Genomic DNA, 25,231 nt, shown 5'->3' on the forward strand with positions numbered 1-25,231 from the left:
GTCTTGGAGACTGCAGAGAGAGCACTCTGTTCTTATCATGATCTCTCTGAGGCTCTACAGCATCTGAATTGTGATCTATCACCTGGCCTACTCCTTGCTAGCTCCTCCCTGTGAAGTTACCACCTTTGCCTCTTAAGTTCCCATAAACTGAAGCCCACTAAAGCTTCAGTAGGCTGGGTTCTAAGTCATGCCATTAACATAAGAGATTTCCTTGCACAGCTTACAATAGGATCTCCATGACTATTCACCAAGAGTTACAGAAGGCTAATGTGAGCACTTTAATTGGGGGAAGAGATAGTTTTCATAGAGAGTGAATGGTCCTTCCATTTCTGTGAGTTCTGCATATGAAAATTCAACTAGCCACAGATAGAAAATGGTTTAAAAAACCGAATCTGTACTGATCACATACAGTCAATTTTCTTGTCATTATTCCCTAAACAACACAGTATAACAATGATTTATATAGCATTTACAGAACATTGGATATTATACTATCTAGAGATGATTTAAAACAGGCATCAAGGACAGGTATGGTGGTCCAGTGTTGAATCTCAGCACTTGGGAGGCAAAGGCAGACAATTCTCTGTAAGTTCTAGGCCAGCCATGTCTACATAGTGAGTTGAGGATAGCCAGAACTACATAGATACCTTGTCTTAAAAAACTAGCACATGCATACCTTGAAGTACACAGGAAGATGTGTGTGGGATAAATGCAAGTACTACAACACTATATATACCTAAGGGACTAAAATGCCAGGGGACTTCAGTGTCCATTTGGGTCCGGAAACATCTTGGCACATCGAGGGCCAACTCTATATGGAATTTATCCTATCCTTTACCCTTTTCAAGACTGCTCAACTATAATTCTTTCTCGGAGAAAACTACAAGTTTAGAAAAGAGAAATCGATCAAATTAAAACTCAAAGGATAAGTGTTAACATGTTCTATCAGAATCTGTTATAGATCCAAAAAGGTGAGCTTGAAATAAACTATAATTCATGAAGGAATTTCCTTTAAAAAATAAATCAAGCAAGGTAAAAAGTAACCCCAAGTTTTCACCATAGTGAAGAGAAGTTTTGGGGAAACTAGAAGGAAAAGCAATTTGTCAAAGGCACAGGGCTGGGGTGGGTAGGGCAGGGAAGATTGCAGGGGAGTCAAAAAGAAGAGAGGAAAGGGGGTGGGGAGAAGAAAGAGAAGAGCAAGGGAGGGAGAAGGGGTAGTAAGCAAGGAGGGAAAAGCATGAGATTGTGAGGAGTGACAGGTGAGGTGAGAGGGGGAAAGAGGGAAAAAAGTGGGAGTAGGGAAAATAAAGTGGTGGGGGGTGAAGAGAAAGACAAGAAAAGCAGAAACAGTGGGAAAGCCATGGGTCCAGGGACCTAAGGAAGACTTGAGGACTGGAAGCAGCAGTTGAGAAGATGTCTGTACTCCATCTGAAGGGCATATGGAGGTCAGAGACACCTCCAATAATGGAGCCTGCCACATTCATCTTCGCCAAACTCCTGACATGCATAGTAAATCCTTCCAAATTTGATCTTCCCAGCTAGATGGAGGCTTCTCTAGGGATAATGGACCTGGAAAGGATACAGGCTTCTTCAGTGTAGGGCACAGCGGCTGTCGTGCCCCCAATGATGTAGCTGTAGAAGGAAACCTCTAGGGTATAGCAATATGAAGTGTGATCCAGGAGCCCACCAAGGAAGCGACGGCCAGTTCCTGCTTTCACAGCATCCCGATTGAAGGATGTGCTAGTCTGTGAAAGAGAAAGATGGGAAGAGAGAAAATCAGACCTAGATATCCCACACTAGCTTTTAGATTTTGAGCAAATCTTACAACACCTCCAACTCTCAGTTTCATCATCTGAAAAGTGGGACCTGCTTCACCATCTCAGTTATTATAAGAACTTATTAGTCAACAAATGTAATTGAAGGAAAGCATCCAGCAGGCTTCGTGGGACACAGCTACCTGTAGGAATGTGAGTAGGGCTTGTGGAGGAGTGGAAAGCAGACAGGAGGCAAGAAGAAACTACACTACGATCATAATCAGAATAAAATGTTCAACTTGATGATACTGTTCCCTAGGTGGTATCATGTTTTAGATTCAGAGGAACCCATTTAAGTATGTGTTCATATTTTATCTTTCTGTAGATGAGGAATCTGAGACTCACAGATGTGCAAGTAAATAAAACAGTACAGATGTGAAGTCAGGGCTAAGTGACTCCCGGTATCCCTATGCTCTCCATCTTACTAGAGAGAACTGAACTCATGTCCAACATGAGCTAGGGAGGTTAGTCATGCTCCTTTTGTAAGATGTTGACAGTACCTACCAGGGTAAACAAAGAGAGACAGGTAAGCAGACCAGACTTAGGTCCTTTATTCAGAAACACATTTTGTTTCCCCACTGTTTGACAGCTGTCAGCTTGCCCTTTTGGTGTGCCTCAGTTTCCTTTTCTGTGTGGTAGAGGGGAAGGAAACTGTGAAAAAAATCACAGACTCTCCAGTGCAAAGACCTTGGAATCTATGTCATAAAACAAAATCCTCCCATTTTGAGGTTAATTCTTGAGAATCAGAGCAGTGACAGGAGTGGTACCAGGATAGATTATCCTGATGGCAGCCCGGAGATCCCAAGGAAGCTGAGATACAGGAACGTCCACAGGACCAGAAACATGGCCTAGATGATGTCTGGTCTGTAGATTCAGGGACCCTCACTCATGTGAGCATCCCTGAGACCTATGGCACACCTTCCAATGAACTAGAGGCTAAAGAGACTATATAAGGTTCCTATAGAAACAAATGGCTGGTTTTGTCTCATAGCTGCAAATGGGCAGGTGCCTGTTTGGTTCTACCACCTAATTTCTAGATGACTTGACAGTAGAGTCTCAACCTTTCTTGTCCATAGGTTTCTCTTGAATATAAAAAAAGGACTGTGCTAAACAACCTCCAATTCCCTTTTTGGTCTGTCATCCAAAGATTCTGTAATTCAAAGTGCATCTTACCACACAGAGAAATTCACCATCCTCACTAATGTCCAGCCTGAAGCCATGAGCAGGTGAGTTTTCAGATCATCATCTTCAAAAATTGCCATGACCTCTGTGGGCCTCTTCCCGACTGGCCACAGGGCAGCAACAAGGCCCAGAGATTTAGCATCAAAACCAAGAAAAAAAGAGCAAAAACAGTCCCATATCTCAAGAGTGCACGCTGACATCCCTCATCTTTTCTCCCTGCTCTTCTCTGACATTGCTTTGGGCTGCAAAATTTCTAACTGCCCCATCTCGGCCCATCCCACCCACCTTGCATGTCTCTGGAGGTTGTTGAGGTCTTTTCTGCCTGCAAGGGACATTCATATCTATAGCTCCATATGTCTGCCCAGGAAGCTGTGGTGCCAGCAGGATAAAAAGAAATATACCCACCAATTACTGTCAAAGAAATTGGGGCCAAGGAAGTCATGGAAGATGAGAATGGTGGGTATATAATCCCTTGAGCAGACATATTGTTCTTCTTGTGGAAGAATGGGGGCAAATGAAAATAGACTACCTGGCTAGGAATAAAACAGGGAGACCACTCGATGAGTTTCTTTGCCTTGTTAATGCTGGAGTCAGACTCCATAAACAAATACTAGGTGACCAGACACATTAAATAAAAATGAATCTGAAGAAGAGAGGAAGGTGTGACAGGAAGAGGTGCAGAAGCATCTTGGCTACCTGAGAACTTTTGACTCACATAGGAGAAGTCCTCTGCATTCTGGCAAAGGAGCTTTGGAAAAATGGACTGCCTTTGGAACCGTTCCTCATCCTCAAAGATATTGCCATACATGAAGCCATTCATCATGGTGGAGTGGGCGTGGATGTCAATATAGAACTCCAGACTGGTTTTCTGTTGAAAGAAAGGATAACAAATGAGAAGGCAGAGCCACCTTATAGGAAGCCACGCTGCACACACCCTTTTCAGCTGGCCCTTTGTATCAATACACTTGGCAGCTACTTGCAGTGTGATTGGAGAGCAGGAGACAGGCGAGAATCGATTTCTATTCATTTTTAACTAATGTGTCCTCAGTGTCAGAAAGTGCTACTGGTAGCATGTCTTTTAGAGGTCTCAGAGAGAGGAGGGTTTTGTTGTATTCTCAACTAAGTTACTTACAGAGAACATGATTAGACATTACAAGAAGTTATTATCTGATTAATAAGAAATACCTTCCAGGAAATCATAGTGTTTACATCGGGTATTTGTGCAATTTTGTCTACATTTACATGTCTAGCTGAGAAGCCAGGTATAAATTGTACTCCCACTGTGAGCTTCAGGATTTTTAAACAAAACAAAACAAAAAAAACCAAACCTTTTCTTTTATTTTGAGGTCACAGTTATATCATTTCTTCCCAATTTCCTCCCTCTAAGGCCTCCCCATACTTCTCCTTGCTCTCTTTCAAATTCATGTTCTCTTTTTTCATTAATTGTTATTACATGCAGATATGTATATGTATTAGTATATTCTTCCCTGGGGAAGGCTATTTATCCCACACTAAAAATTCCTTAGTTGCCTATAGTTCTTTGTATAGGATTAAAACCTTGTGGTTTTTGCCCCATCCACATTGGCATCTCTATTGTTATCCTTGTCCGGCTTATATTTAGTCAGTCATGTTGGTGAGACTTTATGCATGTAGGTTCTGACATTACTAGGAGACACAGTCTCACAACCAACTTCCTGATCCTCTGGCTCTTACAGTCTTTCCATTCCCTCTTCTGCAATGATCCCTGAACATTAGGTGCTGGAGTGTTTTATGGATGTATCCATCAGGACTCCATAACTCTGCATTTTGATTTATTGTAGCTTTCTATAATGGTCTCCATCTGCTGTAAAGAGAAGTTTCTTTAATAAGCAGAGGTGGGGCGTAAGGACTATACTTTTCTGTGGGTAATAGGGCAAATATTACCATACATTTTGGAAGTGGTGGCTATAAGTGACTTCATTAGCCCAGAGTAGTTGGCTAGGAGGTATTTTTAATCTGAAAAATATGTATTTTGATTCTAATCTCAGAGTTATACTGGGAAGCAAACACAGTAGTTGCCATCACTTCACGCATATTTAAGGCATTCTAGGAGCCATTCTAGAAGCTTTACACATGAAGTCTTAATTAGCTCTTTCATTTAACCTTTTCTCATGATGTCCCATCTTTTCCCGAATAGCAAAAAACAAACAAACTAACAAAAAACAATAGTTCATGGCAAGAGAGGCTTTGTAGTCTGTAAGTGACATTGCTAAGACTTTCTTTGCTTGCATAGTTAAGATACTTTCTAACTTGATGTGATATTATATATTAAATTCTCTAAAGATGGGGAATTGTCTATAAAGGGCTTAGTGTTTCTAAGTGCAGGATGCTCAGAACTGTTGGCAGAATGATGATACAAAAGACACCAGAAAATGACACCAGACACCACAACAGACACCAGACTGGCAGAAACAAGAGGACTTTTAGGACTTTAAATCTTCAGTGTCTCTCAAACACAATGATCCTCCTCTTTGTACATGTCAACTAAATATCACACACACACACACACACACACACACACACACACACACACACACACCAATCCTCATAAGATTAACAAAGCCCCAAATGTGAAGAAGATTTGTCTGAGCTCATGGAATAATTGGGACTGAGACTGATGCCCAGGACTCTTGACTCCTGACAAAATTGACTTGTCATCTGTAACCAACACTTGACACTCCTGGTCACCTAACCATCTTTGTCTGGTTTTCAGTCCTGGGAAAGAAAAGAAGGTCATATGTGGGAGGTTTCCCCCTCATTGGGACACTTTCAAACCAAGTTACAGCCAAATAAAATCCATGTTGTTTCTAAAATGTGAGTTTGATGACTGTCTTTTCATTTGCCTCAGAGTTGGAGTGAAGAATTAAGTCTTGCTGAGCTCCTGGTTATCTTGGTAGCATACACTGTCTTCTGAGGGCAACAAGATGCATTTCTCTGTGCGATATTAAACTCATCATGTTCGGCTTTGGAGGAGGAATACACAATGGTCCAACAGGAGCCCCATAAAAGTCACCTTTGTAATTTTATTTTCTTTGATTGTCTGTTTTTTACTCTGAACTTTTGATGAACTGCAGAGGAAAGGAAAAGGTACAGAGATGACTGAGAAACATATGAGGAAAATTGCAATTTATAGTTATGACTGCCAGAGATAGAAAGGCCTTGGAAATAAGGCCCCTGACATCTCTCCAATCAGCCCTGAGTAGGGAGGTAGCTTTTGCAAGGCTGACTGGCATGCTGGTGATGGAACAAGAATTAGAGCCAAACCCTACTGACAACCACTTGGGTATGGTATCAGTTGTCCCTCAAATCTGGCATCCTCACAGTGGGTGGCTAATATGACTTCACTTTAAATTACCAGCAGGTAAATTTGAATTGATTGACGCGTATGGTTCCGAAGTTAAGAGGCATGACACAATTTACAGTGGAAAATGCCCCTTCCACTCCATCCAGCAATCATACAGTTTTGCTGTCAGGTTTACATGTACTCTTCCAGAGACAGTTTGTATATAAACAAGGAAATAGTCCTCACTCCAAATGGTCAAGTCGTCGTTGTCTTCTTCTTCTTCTTCTTCTTCTTCTTCTTCTTCTTCTTCTTCTTCTTCTTCTTCTTCTTCTTCTTCTTCTTCTTCTTCTTCTTCTTCTTCTTCTGTTTTGGGAGTAACTTTTTCTCAACAAATAGTTGCTTCATTCTATTTGATAGCTAATCAACTCCCTACCTGATGGACACTTAAGAGGTTTCCAATCTTTTCCTGTTACCAGCAGTGTTTTGGTGATGGACTTTGCAATATAGCAGTTTATACAGATGCAATTCTACACTGGATTCATAGAGATGAAATCACTACAATCCTGTTGTACATCTGCAATTCTGATAAATACTGACAAGCTCCCTTAGAAGGGCCAGTACACTCCCAACTGTGTATCAGGACCTCATCACCTTGACAACTTGGATGCAATTTTACTTTTTGAAATATTCCATTTTTGATAGCTAAGCTGGGCATTGGTGGTGCACACCTTTACTCTCAGCACTCTGGAGACAGAGGCAGTTGGATATCTGTGAGTTTGAGACCAGCCTGGTCTACAAAAGCTAGTTCCAGGACAGCCTCCAAAGCCACAGAGAAACCCTGTCTTGGAAAAAAAAATGATATCTAAGGTTAGTTTTCTGATTTATACAAGCTATACATTACATAAATTCATCTTTACATTTTATAAAATACTTTTGTCATTTTTTATTTTAGCTTGTTTTTACTTTATTTTACTTTTTACATTTAACTTTGAATGTTATTTTTTAATGTGATCACATTTATCAACCTTTTCTTTTGGAGTTCCAGACATGACTGCCTTCACTGTTTCTTTTGTTTCCTGTTCCCTTGTTTACCTTTAAATATTTGCATTTTAATATAGATGAATGGGTTGATATGACAGGGGAGAGACTGGAGAAATAGATAACTAACACCAAGGATGTTTGAGAAAGCCATATAGAAACCTATTATTCTTCAGGCATCTTTCATATATTTATACAAATGTGTACATATGTGTCTAAGCATGTGTGTATGAATGTATATATTTATACAAGTATATGTTTATACATACATACATATATGTACATATGTACATATATATATATGACTTTAATTGGATTCATCCAGTATTAGGTATCAGATACTCCCCTGAAGTTGTTAATCTGGGAGTCCTGGACTCTCCCAAAATAATATAGGCTATTGTCATTGTTCTTTGTTGCCCACTGGAACTTAATAGTAAGACATACTGCTGAAGACACCAAATGCTTTGAACAAATAACATGGAGAAGTCAAGCTGTCAGCTTTATACCTGTTGACTAGCTTTCATAGTACCAGGAAGTAATCAACTTCTTACCCAGTTGTGAACATTGTGAACTACAATATGACTAGCATGGCAAAATATGCCCATGTGTGCAATAGAGGCAGGATGTTAAGGGGGTAACCGCTGTTTTCTGATTGGATATAAGGTCTACTACACATAAGAACATGCATGAAAAGTACTGTTAATTTTGTCAAGAACCTATGGTTGAGGAGCTCACAGCTCCCCAGAGTGAACCTGCTATTAATTATTCTGCTAAATGTGTACAGTTTCAAACTCCCTCCAAATTTATATCTACCTACCTCTAAATTAGTACAGTTATCAGACCCCTTCAGAGAAATTTCTTTGTGCAGAGAACAGTTGATGTTTGAGAAGCTCACAATTGGTCAAAATGTAAAGAATAAATGTGTGGAATGATAAACCACAGCATCTATATCAAGATTTCTGTATCATTCCATGCTATCCTCAAGGCACAGGAATCATTGAGGAAGAGGAACCAGTGAGGCTGTAAGAGCCGGAGGTTGAGAAGGAGTAGAACAAAACTGTCTTCTGTACTCAGTAACTCCCAACAGCTTGTTGCCTGACCAAGACCATATGAGACCTAGCCAGTCAATATTCTAGTATGGACAGGGGTATGGTCAGGACACTCAGCTGGGCACTATTGATAGTGAATGACTTCTAGGGGAGTGAGGATCAGTTTTCTTTAATAGTATAGGTCACCCGTGTTCCAATGGACAGATCTACATCCATGAGAGTATGGGCAGCACAAATAGAACTTGGAAATTTATTTTAAAAAATAAAGAGGGGGTGAAGACACATGGGACGATCTGGAAATCAGGAGAAAATTTCATATATATATATATATATATATATGAAATTGTTAATAAATATAGACAAAAGTAGGAAATAAATGGTAAATGGATGAGACAGAAAAAGAGACTTCTTTAAACTTTTAATTGTTTTTTTATCCTCAATTAATATAAGTCACTCAAGCTGTTTGTTTATCTTCTTTCTTGGGCACTGATGGCAGTGCTTGTTATATTGTGCCCAATCTAGGTGATATACAGAACTTTCCATGAATTCCTTGGAAGAGGCACAGGACTGATCCAAATTTTCATCTTCTCTAGCTTGGTCTACTGTTATAATCACTTCTCAATTTTTCCCCCCTGGAACTTACTCTGTAAATGAGGCTGGCCTCAAACTCACTGAGATCCACCTGCCTCTGCCTCCCAAATGCTGGGATTAAATGTGTATGTCACCATCCCCTGGGCATGGCCATTAAAATCACTTCTTAATAGATTTCCTTGTTGTTTTCAAGTGGCCTTTGCATATGCAAACACTTTCACTGCTCTAGTTAAGACTAATCTACAGTTCTTAATGGCTTCCAGGACAGAGACCAGTTCCTTGCATATGCTTTAAAGCTCTTGCATGATCTGGTCCCTGACCCCAGAATCAGCGCTCCTCATTCTCCACACTGGAGAATCTTGAACCACTGGGCTCATCATCTTTATATATGAATCCACACACAATATTCCTCTGCCTACATATTGTCCATACTCATATCTAGTTAACTCTGGTCTAGCTTGGGAATTTCAACAGACACTCATCTGCCCTGTAAAGGGAAGATATTTGCCATTCTCTCTTGCTATTCAGTTGGGATCAAACAGTATATAGGTAACTGTGGATACTGCCATAAAATTTACATACAATCAATCACATTCTTGTCCTTCATGGAATCTACCTGTAAAAATTATGATATCATAAGAAAAAAGCAGCCTATTATCAGGTCCCAAAGTTACCTGGATAAGTCTCAGTATCTATGACTCTTCCTGGCACTTCTCACCCCTCCCCCTCCCCTAAATCTCTTCAGCATAGTGGCTGGACTTCCCCTCCCCCAGCTTTTCTTTCCTATATAACTCAGCCATTTTGGCTACATGCTTTCTTGGGTCTCATGTGCTCTCTCTGTTCCTTCTGTCTTTTTCTCGCACATTCTCCCTCTCCTCGCATGACCCAGTTCAGTCTGGACCCTTCCCGATGCCTCTGGCTGTTTTCTCCCTCATATCTACAATGAAACCTTTCTCCTCAACCACACCTGGGAGCAGTCATGTCCTCATTTCATTCACCTACGTTCCTGAATCAATGCCAGAGAAATGACCAGAAGTCCTGCATTAGACTATGATGTGAGGCACAAATGAATCTTTCATATATGAAAACTACTGATATTTAGGGCGTGTTTTAAAAGCGAGTATTATTCATTTTAATTAGTACAAAATCTTGGTTTAGAATTCTTTATTTTGCTGATCATGATGGTGGCACACATCTGTCATCCCAGATACTAAAGAGGCTGGGTGGGCAGATCACAAATTTGGGGCCAGTCCAGGCAACTGAGTGAATATTGTCTAAAAATAAATCAACAAATGAATGAGAGAGAGGCGAGAGAGAGAAGAGAAAGAGAGAGAGAGAGAGAGAGAGAGAGAGAGAGAGAGAGAGAGAGAGAGGTACCTTGGTGGTAGAGCAGTTACCTAGTATGTTCAAGGCCTTGAGTTCAATCCCTGACAGTGTACCATCTTCTCAAAGGCCTTATTGTATGCTTCAGGCCCCTTCATGACCTTTTAATTCCTTATTTTCATCTTCCATTGTGATGTGAACTCTTTGGGGGCAGAGATCATATATTATCAATTTTGTAAAATCTACAGGACCAGGACAAGGGCTGGCATATAGACTGTTATTAAAGCTTGATGAAGGAAGAAATGAGAAAACAAAACTCATGAATGGAGAAATAAATTAATGAGTGATCAAATGCATCTTCAGGTTTTTGTGGGTTCCCCACTCCCACAAACTCAAATAACTTATTTTCTGTATTTAGCAGTCAAATAACTTATCTTCTGTAGCCATGCTAGATAGAACAAGGAATTTGTCGCAGATGCAGGGCCCTTAATTATAACTTGGGAATGAGAATAGAAGTGGGGGAAGGGACATCTTTGTTCTTTTCTTCCAAACTTAAGAACCTTAATTAAAATCAAGTGATGAAGGGCTGTCCCCTCGCCAGCAGCCAACAGCTCATCCCGCAATCAGGGGCCTAAAGAGTAAATTAAAATCAGTGCCAATAAAATTAAAACTACCTTGGGGCATATTTGCAACATAATTTAGTGTGGAGTTCACTTTCTTTTAGACACCAGGGAGGAACTGGGTTTTCATTCTGTATTCTGAGCTACACTGTCTCACTCTGCACAAGCCAAAAAACTTGAGTTTGGTGCTCTGATAGGGTGTTGAATTCTTTACACTGGGGAGTGCTTCAGTCTTTATCACATAGTCAGTCAAATGAAGGAAGATGCAAGCAGCTCCAATTCTGGAAGGGCAGGGAGGTTTTATGTCGGGTTTGGGGCTGAGGAGGAAGCTGGATTTGGGCAAGGATAGATAAGAAGGGTGACTTCTGTTACCATTCCTGTTTTGTGGACCAGGGAACTGGGGGTGAGTGGAAGTCAGGGCAACTGACCACAAGACTCCTTTCTCTGTTTTTCTGTTCTCAGGAGCTTGCACTCTAGCAAGCTATGGCTTGATCACACTCAAGCCCATGCCATGCAGGCACTTTCACCTCTGGGCTGAAGAACTATCCATCTGGGCACAGCTGGCCTCAGACACTCAAAATAAAAAATTAATTTAAAAATAAAAAGATGAGTGTGCGAGCACAAGAGGGGTGAGATGAGACATGTTAGAGAACCTGACAGTGTCTTAGCTAAGATTCCCCCTCAAGAGGATGTTTTTCCTGTAGAATTCAGGCAAAGACACACACACACACACACACACACACCCATAGAAACATTTCAAATCAATTGACATATCTTCTAGCTACTTATTTTAAAAGTAGAAATATTCCCGAAAGTTGGAAAAATTTAAGACTGCTTAATAGCCAAGCAGCCGGACACAGCGGCACTCACCCGTAGCCTAAGGTAGAAGGGCTGCTTGAGAACAGGTTGGAGCCCTGCTTGGGCAATGTGCCAAGGCCATGTCTCAGAAGACAAACGAAACAGTGTCAAGGTCTTCTATCATGTGTAGTGTAACTTTATGAAGTGGCATGGTGACATCTTCCTTTGTCAGGTATGTCCTGAACATGGCTAAACAACACTTTTTGTCAAAAAGGAGGAGAAAAGCCATGTGGCAAATCCAGATAGCCCACCTAGGGAACCAAGGAGCTAGGCCTCAGGACTCCATCTCCTCCTCTCTCTGTCTCACAACTGCCAGTCTGGCAGAGGCTCCAGCACTTTCTTAGGTGCTCTCACGCCCTCTATTCCATCCTGGGCTAACCTTCCTTTACCACCTGGTAACATCTTGTTCATTTCATGTTCAGCCCAAATGATCTCTTGACAAACAGGAATGTTAGCAGTTACTAGTATCTTTCTTTGATTTATTATAGATTTTTAAACATCCTTTTATTCAAATATTCATTAATTAATGGTCTTTGAGAACCTTTGTTATGAATTTCCTGTGTGCCAAGTATCATTGTAAGAGCTGGTGGTAAATGAAACAGGTGAAGTGACACCCAGGTGGGGATCACAGCCACTGGCAGCAAGTAGGCAAAGCCTCCTGTGGCAGACCACTGTACATGTTAGGGCTGCAATAAGATGAGCCACAGAGGAGCTATGGAGGGTGTAATAACAATGTAGACTTAGTATGTGCCAGACGCTCATCAATCAGTCATCAGTCCCACCAACTTATCACATAGAAACACTACTTACAAATGAGGGAACTTAAGAACAGAGGTTAAATCACATGCAGAGGGAGTCCGGTACCACACAGTGACGACCAACAGAACCCAAGTCAGCTTGTTCCATAGCTCATGCTTTCAATGACCCTCACACCACAGACATTGCTGCCTCTTAAGGAGCACTTCCTGAGTCTGGTACTGCCTTGACTCTTATGAAGAGATAAGGTAAGTGCGACAGCCAGATGGGAAACCAAGGCAAGGAGAACTTGCAAATGGTAATGCTGAGATTCACCCTGAGTGTTTCTGACCAATGACTCAGTTTTTAATCTCTACTTATTCAAAACAGCCCAGCCTCTGTGTCTGGGAACTCCATTTGGCTCAGAAGAATACGTTCAGGACCAGGGTAATCTGTGAGTGTGATGTTTTCAAGCAGGGAAAGTGCTCCAGTAACAGCAAGATGAAAAGAAACAACTTTTTTCTACTTCCAGTGTGTCTAGCTTTACTTAGAAGTGAAGAGTCAGATCCGAACTTAACAGCAGACATTGCTACATCCTTCTAAGGATCTATGGTGGTCCACACCTGGATTGGAAGGAAGAAAGTCATTTCCTGCTTCCATTTTCCTCCTTTACCTCTAGGCCTGGGAAAAAGAAGTGCAGAGACAGGAGGCTTGGCACCGAAAGAGTAGATTTGTAACAGGCCATCAAGGTTAAGTAGATCTTCCTCATATCTACCTCCTCCTCCATAGCAATGTCTATTGGCCCCAGTGATGGCCATGACAGTGACAATGATCATAGGAGGGCAGCCACGGCACTGGAGTGATTCAGAGGGCTCATAGACTTGACCTTCAGTGTCAGTTCCACCAAGGGTGAGCCTGGTGACCTGTAGTAGAATCAGTTTCCCTTTCAGTGTCTTTGCTTCTTCTCTGGAAATTAGAGATAACAATTCTCAACACACAGGATTGTGTGAAGTTGGATGAGGTAATTGGCTTAATGCCTAACAAAATGTCTAGAAGTTTGTAGACTTGCAATATGTTCTCCTCAATTACACAGTCATAGTATGTACAGGTACTGTGCTTGGCGCAGGGCAATCAGACTTCTTGGAGCTTAAAACCTTGTAGAAAAAATGGACATTTTACCTGAAACTGCATGTGCGATGAGAGTTGGAAGGAGTGAAGGACAGAGGCAAGTGTTACAGAAACAGAGCTGAGAGGAACTTGAGGACCCAACTTAGAAAAGTGTAAATTTCTTCTTTATTCAGCAGGAAAAATATTGCCAACGACCACTGTCTTGCACATTTATATAATTTATAAGCCATTCTCACAACAATTAGCTCATCCAACTCTCAACAATCCACCAAGGAAATAGATCATGATCTCAGTAAAAGCTCAGAGCCTGTAGTTTGCTAAGATCTCATAATGCGGAACTGGGATTCTAACTCACATCTCATTACATCCAAAGCCTCTGCTTGTCTCTCCTGCTTGGGAAGCACCCACATGTCTGTTCCTGCGAAAAGTGCTGCAGTTTGAATGGAAAGACGAAGCAAAATAATCAAGGCGCTCTCAGCTAAGAGAGGACAGAGCCAGAACATAGAAACCCATGAGAGCTAAGGGACATTTTAACTTGATAATTAAAAGTTAATGGTGCTTCATTAAAAAGCAAAGTGAGATGAAATGAGGGCACCCTTGGGCACATATTACACACTCAATAAATAGCTGTGGCCTTGATCCTTGGGAATACCTACTGCAGGAGGCTGTCAGTAAATCCAGAGGGGTAAGAATAGATGTCTATAGATGTCTAACTACTGAGTTGGAGGTGCTGGCTTACAGTAGGCTCTTGGGAAATGTTCTCTCTGTTTCTCTGTGTCTCTCTGCGTGTCCCTGTGTCTCTGTCTTTCTCTGTCTCTGTCTCTCTGTCTCTGTCTCTCTGTCTCTGTCTGTCTGTCTGTCTGTCTGTCTGTCTGTCTGTCTGTCTGTCTGTCTGTCTCTCTCTCTCTCTCTCTCTCTCTCTCTCTCTCTCTCTCTCTCTCTCTCTCTCTCTCTCTCCACCAGAAACCTCATCTTGGCTTTGCTTCTAACCTGCTGTGAGAACACAGAGAAACTTCCCTCTTTGGGCTTCAACTTCAGACTTCAGTTAAGAAAAAAATCTTTGGTGACAGCTTAGGACAGCTTGTACTATCATGCTCTAGGTATCCTATATTCTTCAAATATTTGATTTTCTTGCAGCAGCCCTCTACCTCCACCCCCAGGCATTTAACTGGGGACAAGTGGTACTATCTTCTCTCTTTCAAGACTTAACTGCAGAGTATTTTTCCTTGGCATGGCCAGTAGGGAAAGCCTAAAGCAGAAATGCTGTCCAGTCATTTTCATACCACTCTGCAGCCCTCCAACTTGGCAGACCCCATGTTACCAACCTTTCAAAGAAGTGTTCAATGTGCCAGCATTTGTGCTGAAAATGGTGGTCTTTGTTTTTAAAAGAGGCTTTAAAAGCTTTCCTTTTTATAAGGACTTATTTCTTCTTTCTGTGTGTATATATGGGCATTTGTATGAGTTGATGTGCACCATATGCATGCAGGAGCCTGCAAACACCAGAGGTCAGATAACTATGGTATTGGAGTTACAGGTGGTTGTGCCCTACCATGTGGGTTCTAGGAGCAACAAATCGTAATCCCTGAGTCATCTCACCAGCCCCTGAAATGATATGCTATATCCTAAGGAAACTAAGATGGCTCCTACCTGCCTCATTTGAATCAGCTAGAGGAGAGGAGAATCGGAACAGAAGGGCACAGGCAGGAATCCAACACCTGTTCCTTTATTTATTCTGCTTCCTTCTCCCCCTTACTCATTATGTGTCTCTCTTCTATCTTCACACCTCTCCCTATAGCACTGTTTGGGGAGTCAGATGAGTATGTTCAAGCCTTTGAGGTGCTATTGTAAGGGGAGTATGCAGAGACCCAGGAAGTGTGGCTGATGAGTGAGCGTTCTGGAAAGACTTCACAGAGGAAGTGAATCTTGAGCCACATCCAGCTGGAGGAGAAGGCGGTCACCAAGCTGGCATAAGAAAAGGACCCTTTTTGTGGGAAGGAAGACAGCCTGACTAGCTCCCAAGTTTCTGGCTTTGGATGGGGAGGCCACTCACTGAGATAGGAATGTTTTCATCTTACAAGTCCTAGTTGGATGTTTGCCTCAGTCTGTGTTGGCTACTCTAACAGAACACCTGAAGCTGGGAAATGGATAAGGAACAGAAATTAGTTTCTCATAGTCCTGGAGGTTGAGAAGCAGCTGGTTAGTCTTCTTGCTACATCTTTACATCAGGAAGCAGAAGGGCCCAAATAGGGACACACTCTGCTTCCACTGGGCAGAAAAGCAGGGCAGTGAAGCTCACTCTAGCAGCCATTTTTATAGTATCAGTAACTCACTTGAGGGCAGAACCCTCATAGTTTAAGTAACTCCAAGGGCAGAGCCCTCGTGGTTTACATGCCTCCCAGGACAGAGTCCTCATGGTCTAAATACCTCCCAGTGCAGAGCCCTCATGGTTTAAACACCTCCCAATGATTTTTACATCCCAACATTGTTGTACTGGGGGCTGAGTTTCAAAAGTCCAAGTTTAGGAGGACACATTCCAATCAGTGCCGAATTTGTTCCCAGTTAGTACACAATGTGATCAGATGTTCTACGGTCTTGGGTTATGCTATTTGGATCCAAAAACAAGCTTATTTTTCCCCAAATATGGCAATTTGAATGAAAGGCACATTTCCCCCATACAGTCATATGTTTCCTGTAAAAATAGAGTACTTTCTCAATATAGTTAAGCAGAAGTATAACACAACTTTCTTAGGATATAGAAACAGAAGGAAAAAAATTCACAAATACCTAAAGATACATCCTCAAACATCTGTGTTACCTACTAGAAGTAACTGTTATATGTAGGGGCTGTAGGCATTCACTCCCTCTAAGGAGACTTTTGATTTGTATTCATTGTTTTCCTCAGTCAGAACTTATCCCCACAGACAAGTTTTCCTTACTGCATGCTTTTATATTGATTATCTCCTCTTTGGCCCAATCTCAAGGGGAGAGGAAGGTGACATTATCAACATATATGACATGAATTTCCCATATGAAGATCATGTCCCTGTTGATCTGGCACCATCTCTCCAACCTCGTCTTCTGCAGTGTGCTAACGAGTACCCTATGTCCACGATGTACCAAATAGCGAGCATCCAGTCTATTCCGTGCTTCTTTGTGTCTTCCTAATGCCTTGATCCTGTTGTTTCTAGGAATACCTTGTCCTTTTTAAAACTCTTCAAAGCCAAATGCAAACACCTTGATCTTTGGATGACTTCTGGGTATGGCTGATCATGTGTCTTCTCTTACTTTTACTTGACCTTCCAACTTTATCATACCCAGGTGTGTCTCTTTCTCTTAGGGATTCAAGCACCCCTCGCGGATATTTTCTGGTCAGCATCTAGCAGAGTGTCATGCACCCCAGTGAATTCTGAGGAAATGCTTCCTGCGTGAATAAATGCATGAGATCGTAGTAGAGGAGAAAATATCTGGAGTCAATGTTAATCTTTGCTTGTCTGTGCAAATGCTGTCATAGGAGAGGGAGGGAGAAGGGCAGGCAGCAGTGAAGGGACATAAAGGGTAAACATATCTTTCCTATTCTCTCTCTCCTCCCCCTTCTAATCCCTTCTTGCTATTGGGACAAAAATAAAGAGCACAGCACAAGCAAAGCTGTATTTTCTGTTTATTGCCACCAGGTTAATAACAGTAATGGTGCAAGAAGAAAATGAGGTGTTATGTAAAATCCTGCACTGCAGATTCCGCTGCTGATGTAAAGAACTCAATAAAGTGTAACACTTTAATCATGAAGATGAAAATCACACAGCAGCTTCCCATGGGTTCCCAGAGCCTTAAGACAAAACAGTTGTGAGCAAATGAGAGATGACAGAGGACTATCATCAGGCATCACAAAAGTTGTTTGAGTTTTTTCCTCCCTCTGGTCCCTAAAAATAAAAATGGAATATGCCATTTCTCATCTACTTCCAAGACACTGTGTATGAGCTTTTATATTCTCTGGAGAAAATGATCAAACTTCCACCAGTGGGTTTGCTCATTCTTTGCAAAAATTGATTTGTTTAGAAGAAATTAATTCCCTGTCTTTTAGGTGAGTTGGTGGCATCTAAGCATAGAGAAGCAGTGTCTACAAATGAAAGGAAGCTTTAGGTGGATACAGAAGATGGCAATGATAAAAGTCCCTGCCATAAGACAGACTTGTGTTCTGGGAGCAAGATCACGGCAGGAGACAAAGGTTCTTTGGCAACTCAGGCAATGCCAGGAAAGTATCTCCTTGCCTTAAAGCCTCAGGCCCAGCATCCTTCAAGTAAGGATTTGTTCTCAGTGATCTCCAAAGGTTTGTCTGACTCTGACACTGGAACTGGGAGGTCATTAGTGATGGGTCTCTTGACATTAGCTGCTATGGTTCAGAACTACCAGATGTCTCCTGCTTTTGTTTCTACTCAAAATGTCCCCTTCCCTCACCTACCACTCAAATCCACTCTTCACTGTATAGCTGGAGCTATCTATTTATAACAAGAGGGAAATAGACCCTCACCCTGGAAACTAGGTCTACTATATTTCTAAAAGATAGCATGGGCATGGGTCATGCAAAGGGAGTGACTTTGGACCGGAAATCTGGACTCCAATCCTATATTGTTCTGGGATTTTGAATGAACTGCAATTGCGGCATATCTCAGTCCCTTATTAGTAGTACAAATGTGACAGGAAGACCACTCACATCACAGGCCTGGAATATGTTAGGTGATTTGATGCATATCTAACTAGGAGCCTAAAAATTTAGTAAGTGTTCAATATGTTTTTCATACCATAATTACTTCAGGGGAAATTAGAAGGGGGTGAAAGAGCACATCCTAGGGTGATACAGCAGCAATTTGTGACAATTTAAATAAACCCTAAGCCACATACAAGTACTCAATAGACACACTGCAGTGGGCACTGCTCAGAGGTATTCGTCTTATAGAAAGTTCTACTGTGTGCCTTTCTCCTGGGTTCCTAGCAGTCATAAACAGTGGATTAACATTTAAAGCATGCCTATAGACACCCACACTTGCACGAACACACCTGTGATACCCATCAAGACAGGCACACAAAACCATACAAACAGGATATTCAGTAACAATATGCTTCATTGCTATAGAAGAAAATCCTGACTGGGTTAATTCACCGAGCACCGTAGGTCAGCAGTTCACACCAGAACTTACACCACTCAGTCCTTAAGACAACCTTTGGGAGGGGGCACTGTCTTCATCTTGTTGACTGAGATCTAGAGTAGTTGAATAACATGATTGTTGCAAAGCTTGGAAGCAACAATAGGACTTCCATCCCACTGTGAAAGACTGCTTCTTACAGGGTCTTTAGGGATGAGTGACTTAATGCAACAAAGTCAATGCAACCTTTGCTAAAGATGGAGATGTTTGGATCTGCCTAGAGCCTCTCTCACAGTCCTAGCTCCATCACAGAATTCAATGGCATTGACTCATGGACTTTGGAGTGTCAGGGCCTTGTGTGGAACCAGCTTGAGTTTTAAGGAAGATCTTGAGAACCATATGGAAAAGGGTACAGAAAGTCATAAAATTGCAAAAGCATGAGGAGGACGAACTTAACATCAACAAAAGAAGTCTTTTTTTCTCTTCTAAGGTATGGCTCTCTTGAAATTACATGGTGGTGAGGAGTGGGCTATAGAGGCAATGGGATGGATAGAGGATATAATGTAACTGGGATGATTTTAAGTCAATGACCATCTGAATATAAATAGTGCAGGTAGAGAATCAAGAGATTGGATGGATGAATGGATGAGTGGGTAGGTGGATGGATAGGCAGACAGACAGATAACTAGACAGGCATAGCACAACACTGAACAGAGACTTGTATTCTTTCAATGAACTTCCACTTGGATCAACTAGAAGGTTAGTATTCTTTCTGATTAATTATAAACTTTCTCTTTCATGTATTCCACATATATAGATGGTATCTGTCCTTAACTCCATTCTCAGTAAATGTTGGAGTTAAAAAAAAACATACACCTGAGAGAGCAAAAAGTAGATAATAATAATCCTTCACATTTGTATGGTACTTTGTAATATATAAAAAGATTACACATGCAATATCACACTCAATCCCTAGTTTAATCTTCTGAGGCTGGTATCATGATCCTTATTTTATTGATGGGGGACCCTTGGCTCAGAGTAGTGAAGTGACTTACTTGGGGTTATATAATGAAGCCAATGGATCAGATAAATATGCAGGTCCAATGGAGGCTGATAACTAGACAGATAGAGGCAGACAGGGACAAGACAGATGAGACCATGACATAGATATATGATGGTGACAAATGAAGATGGATGGATCCTGAGAGAGCCTTTAGTCTCTCCTCCTTCATTTTATCCTCTACCCACAACTGGCAACAACTTTTCTAAGCACAAATTTGATCATGGCAGCCCTCTACTTACTGAACTTCAATTGCTACCCTAAACCCCAGAGGATAATTTCCAACCGTAAAAAGTCTTTCTGATCGGGTTCTACTCACTTCTCTGGCCGTATGCCCCATCACTGTTCTATAATGTCATTCAGACGGTCCTGCTCAGTTCTCAACAAAGTCTTATTCTTGCACGCCTTGCTTAGCTCATGCTCTTCCCACACTTCAAATCCTTTTCTGACTTGTAGATGTCTGGGCTTCTCCTACTTACCCTTAAGGACTCAACCCTGCTGCTGCACCCTTTTGGAAACCTTTCTTGATCATTCTTTTAGACTGTGTTTATTGTCCTCTCAGATTACCCTGTATTGTAGGAGTCAAGGGAATACAAACAGGAGGAGCCCTCACTTTGAAGAGAGATATGAATTGAAAGTCTGATTTCTCCATATACCAGCTGTGAGACTGAGGCAAGCCATTCCCTCTGCCAGCCTCGATTTCCTCACACTGCAATAATCCTGAAACTATCTGCCTCTGAACTGTTTGGAATAACTATTAGGTGAAAGAAGCAAACCAAAAAACAAAAACCTTGTATGTTGAAGCTGGCATTGCCACTTTAGTGTGGCTGCGACCACCGTAACTCAGTGATAGGCCTGCCTCTCATGTAGCCCTGTGAGCTGTCTAGGGTTGGACCCTGGTACAACTCATCTCGGCATCCCTGACTAATAGTTGGCAAGAGCTGTTATGAATCACTCTTCCTCCCCACTTTGGGCCACTGTTAGCCATGAGTTGTAGCACAAAAAAATAATGACCCAGAGACTGATACTGGGGTTCAAGCTTCAAGCTGAAGATCAAAGAAGCAAAGCAGCCAGCCACTAGCCCTTACCTTTACATCAGACTGAAAGGGCTGGTCCTGTCTCCAGGAGCTCTCGCCCAGCCTCAGACTGCTGCCTCTCCTCACTGTGGCTGGAGAATGAATGTCTTCTTGTCCTCAATGTGACTGGACAATGAATACCAGCTCTGAGACACTGATCCTGTCTTAAATACCTCTCAGGAGTCCTGGCCAGTGATTGCAAGTGCTGAGATCATGTTTGTGTGAGCTGTATCTATTTGGGTCTGGATCAATTTCTTATAGCTTAGTGTGGCCTCGAACAAACAGAGATCCATCTACCTCTACCTCCCAAGTGGTGGGATTAAAGGTGTGTAGCACCACCTGGCTTCTATAGCTAACTAGTGTCCTATTTTGATCTCCAGTGGCCTCAATAAATCATAAACAATATATCACCACAGTGGGTGGGTTTTATGGCTCAAAAATCACATCTTACAGAATCCCATGGACTCAACACCAAGTTAAGGTGAAGAGCTAGGGACTCGCCGAGAAGCAAAGTAAGGGTGCAGCCCTGAAGGTGGCAATGAAGAAATAAATGACTTCAATCTGTATTTTGGAGTAATATATACAATTCGTATGAATTTTAAATATAAAACTTATTGGAAAAACTCTTGTAAAGAGCAACTTTGCCCTGGACCTCAGTCTCCAGAAGTCTGCTGTTTTGATTTGACCTTCTTGGTAGCAGAGGGTGCTATGATATTCATTATAATTTCTTTCATTTCCCTCCAGCTTTTATTTCCCCAGTGGATTCAGGGAGTCTTTGTAATTCTCTTCCTTCCCTGTTCCTTTCTCTCCCTGCACACACACACACACACCCACACACACACACACACACACACACACACACACACAGAGTCTCTCTCTCTTTCACTCTCTCCCTCTCTCTCTCTGTCTCTGTTTCTTTCCCTCTCTGTCGATCTCTCTGTCTCTGTCTCTCTCTGTCTCTCTGTCTGTCTGTGTCTGTGCCTGTGTCTGCTCTCTCTCTCTCTCTCTCTCTCTCTCTCTCTCTCTCTCTCTCTCTCTCTCTCTCTCTCTCTCTCTCTCGGATTCCAACCTGAAGATGAAAAACCTACATCCTCCAAGTCTCTACACGCAGCCTCGGAGCAGGTGCGTACCCAGTGCAACTGAACAGCTCTCAAGACATGCAAGACCAAGAACGTATCCCCAGATAGAGGAGCAGGGGGCTGGCAGCTGGGCTCAAGCCAACAGTTTTTCCTTCTTGACTGCCAGGGAGCTTCCCAGATCATAAAACCTCACTATACACTAGCCCAGGTCCCTCATTAACATTCTGCTCACAGCCGATGCCATTTCCAAGGCTCCCCAGTTCTGTCAGCTACCCTGATATCTCTGTGTGAAAAGCAGACAAACCGCCCAGCCCTTTGGCAGTCTGATAAATGCCAGGAAAGCCAGTTCAGTGCTCCCTGGCAAAGACTCAGGGCTTAGGGCTGCCATGAAGGGTGGTGAAGAAGGGTGCTTTCATGTCAAGTGGCCTGACTTACAGATCAGGGAGCATGGAACGAGAAAAGTGGGGGAAGGAAGTGAGGATCATGAGGATGGGTCTGGACCCAGGCCATGCCCACCCTACACCATGACAGCAGAGCCCTCTCATGCAGTCTGAGCACTGGACTGCTTGTGGACTGCTGGGATCATCCATTTTTTTCTATTTCCCTCATCTATACAATGGGGATGATAATAATGAACTACCTCATGACAGTAAGAACTAAGTGAGTTAAATCAAACAAAGGGCTTTTCCGTCAGTGCTGGTGCTGGCAAGTGTTCACAATGGTGAGCTGTTATAAACAGGGCAATCTTTCGTGTGGCATGAGAACACTAAGCCGTTTGGCATGTGGCATCTCACTGAATCTTCGTGTACACAGGAACTCTGAAATTAAGGTAAGCTTTTTTTTTGTTTTGTTTTGTTGTTTGTTTGTTTGTTTTTTGAGACAGGGTTTCTCTGTATTGTTTTGGAGGCTGTCCTGGAACTAGCTCTGTAGACCAGGCTGGTCTCGAACTCACAGAGATCCGCCTGCCTCTGCCTCCCGAGTGCTGGGATTAAAGGTGTGCGCCCCCAACGCCCGGCTTAAAGTAAGCTTTCTTTTGAAGAAGGTGCCTCACTTGTCCCAGGTTACAATGGAGAGTAAAGGACAGAAAAGATTTAAAGCCATTTGCAGATCTTTGACCACTAATTGAAACAGTGTAAGAATATTTTGTGTTTCTTCAAGTCTTTGTGAAACTATCTTTACTGGTTTGGGGACAGACAAAGAAACACCCTAGTCAGAAACAAACAAAAACTCAAGAAGAAATCGATCCATTTAATGTTTAAAGCTTAAATGCTACATTACACAATTGGGAAAAGAATATAAACTGGGAGGTTTAGAGACCAGGAACTGTTTTGATCCTCAGTGACAGAGAAGGAAGGTGGCCCAGAGGCTACAGGCAATCATGTGTCACAGCTGAACAGAGGAGTGAGCGCTGGGTCTGCCAGCAGCCAGGAGGTGCCTGCGGGCTGTGGGCACCCCACCTCATAGGGATCAACTGTCTGGTCAAGTGGAATAGAGCCAGGTGCATTCGTTCATTCAACAAATTGTCACAAAGCACCCGCCATGTGTCGGCTTCCATTGTGGGTGCTGTGACTTGATCGTAGGTCCTAAGTGAAAGCCTTTACACTCGCAGGTCCAGTGTGGACTAGAATCTGGCAATCCTACGGAGGCTGACAGAGACCTGCATAAGGAATTGGAAGGTTCGGGGAAGGAAGCCCATGTCATAGCAGTATTTAGGCAGAAAAGCTTCCATGAGTGCCATCTACAGAGAAAGAACATTCTTCAGTCAGGAACAAGAAGGTGGGAAAAGCAGCTCAAGCCTAGACTGTCACAGTGCAAAGCTCAAATTAACAAACCACAGGGATCCTACAACCCACAGATACTAGCCAAAAAGAAGACCCAGCAGACACTGACAAATCTGTGTACAGCTGCCTAGCCAAAGAGATAACTAAACACTAGTGATTTTGTTTTATTACATATAATTATTAATCAACTAAAGTAGTCCCTGACATTTTCATATACATACAAAATGCATTCCAATTGCTCTCACTCCTGTAAACCCCCTTTTCCTTCTAATAATTCTGTGTTCCATATTCATGCCTTTTTGTTTTGTGACCTATTTAGTTTACCCAAGGCCATTTGTGTGACCTTTGGAGCCTGGTGGCCTAGCCAGTGGGTACACAACTAAAGATATTGATGCACCTCTTCAGAATCTCTTAGGAGCCAATACTTCAGCATGGAGGAGCAGGGCCATATTTCTTTCTCCCCCATTGGGAAGGGATTGAACAACGATGTTTTTATGCACTATTAATGCTGCTATTCAGAAACATATTGAATTCAATTTTCCTAAGCTTAATAGAACTTAAATGAATTACATCTTTAAAAAATGTTTCCTCACAAGACACATTATTTCCTGAAAAATATTTCTAAGGCTAAAAATAATGTGATCTTATGAGAAACTTTAAGAGATTGAAGTCATTACACTTGTGAAGGGGGTGGCTGGGTAACTTTACCTAAGATTACACAGGCAGTCTGTGATGTGGCTGGGATTTGAAACTTCAACATGTCTGATTTGCTTTCCCATGCCAATATGTTCATTCCAAAGATCAGAAAAATGTGTACAGAGAATCAAGTCACTTCCTCCATACCACATTGAGACTCAGCAGCAAGGCACCTTTTGTTCATTAGGTCTTTGATCTATTATAACTGTGTTTATTGAGAATCCACTGACTTTGACCTTGGCTGTGGGACAGTCTTGACCAATGGGACATGGGTGCTCTTGACAGTTGGTATTTCTGTGGGTACTTTCAGTGGAATTGTGTTCCAATCCTCTCTTTAAAAAGTAGCATATCCCTATCAAGGGAAAAATCTTTATCCTGGAACCTCCGATGAGAAGGCACATAGGGGTAAGTCAAGCTACACTCACCCACAGCCCTCTTGTAACACGGGAATGAAATAAAGTTTTTGTGTTTAACCTGCTGAGCTATTAGGTTCATTTGTCATCACAGCATAAGGCTGATGAATACCACTACAATTCCTTAAAGAAATGTGTGCTTCATTTTCCTGATTCCCAAAGTTGCCTCTGGTTATACAGTAACTCTGAGTTCAGGCCACAAGATGAATAGCTATGTTTATGACTATTAATTACCAAATATATAAGAAATAAGTGAAGAAAGCATTGAGAAGTGAAAGATAAAAGAGACAATATCAAGTATCCAAGGTTTAGCTGTGCAAGGTCGTCC

General features: G+C 42.1%; 1 protein-coding gene across 10 annotated transcripts in view; it reads right to left on the reverse strand.

Moving 5' to 3' along the window:
• Positions 1-25,231, reverse strand: part of LOC101826706 (AGBL carboxypeptidase 4) — a 1,098,260-nt gene that overhangs the window by 63,520 nt on the left and 1,009,509 nt on the right. For all 10 annotated transcript variants that reach the window (XM_040756958.1, XM_040756964.1, XM_040756959.1 and 7 more), the window contains 2 exons: positions 3,712-3,864; positions 1,583-1,745 (listed from right to left, as the gene is read on the reverse strand). In XM_040756958.1, coding sequence (XP_040612892.1) covers positions 1,583-1,745; positions 3,712-3,864 — 316 coding nt within the window. The remainder of the gene's footprint in view (positions 1-1,582; positions 1,746-3,711; positions 3,865-25,231) is intronic.

This window comes from Mesocricetus auratus, unplaced genomic scaffold (genome assembly GCF_017639785.1).
Source record: "Mesocricetus auratus isolate SY011 unplaced genomic scaffold, BCM_Maur_2.0 Super-Scaffold_100014, whole genome shotgun sequence".
NCBI lineage: Eukaryota > Metazoa > Chordata > Mammalia > Rodentia > Cricetidae > Mesocricetus > Mesocricetus auratus.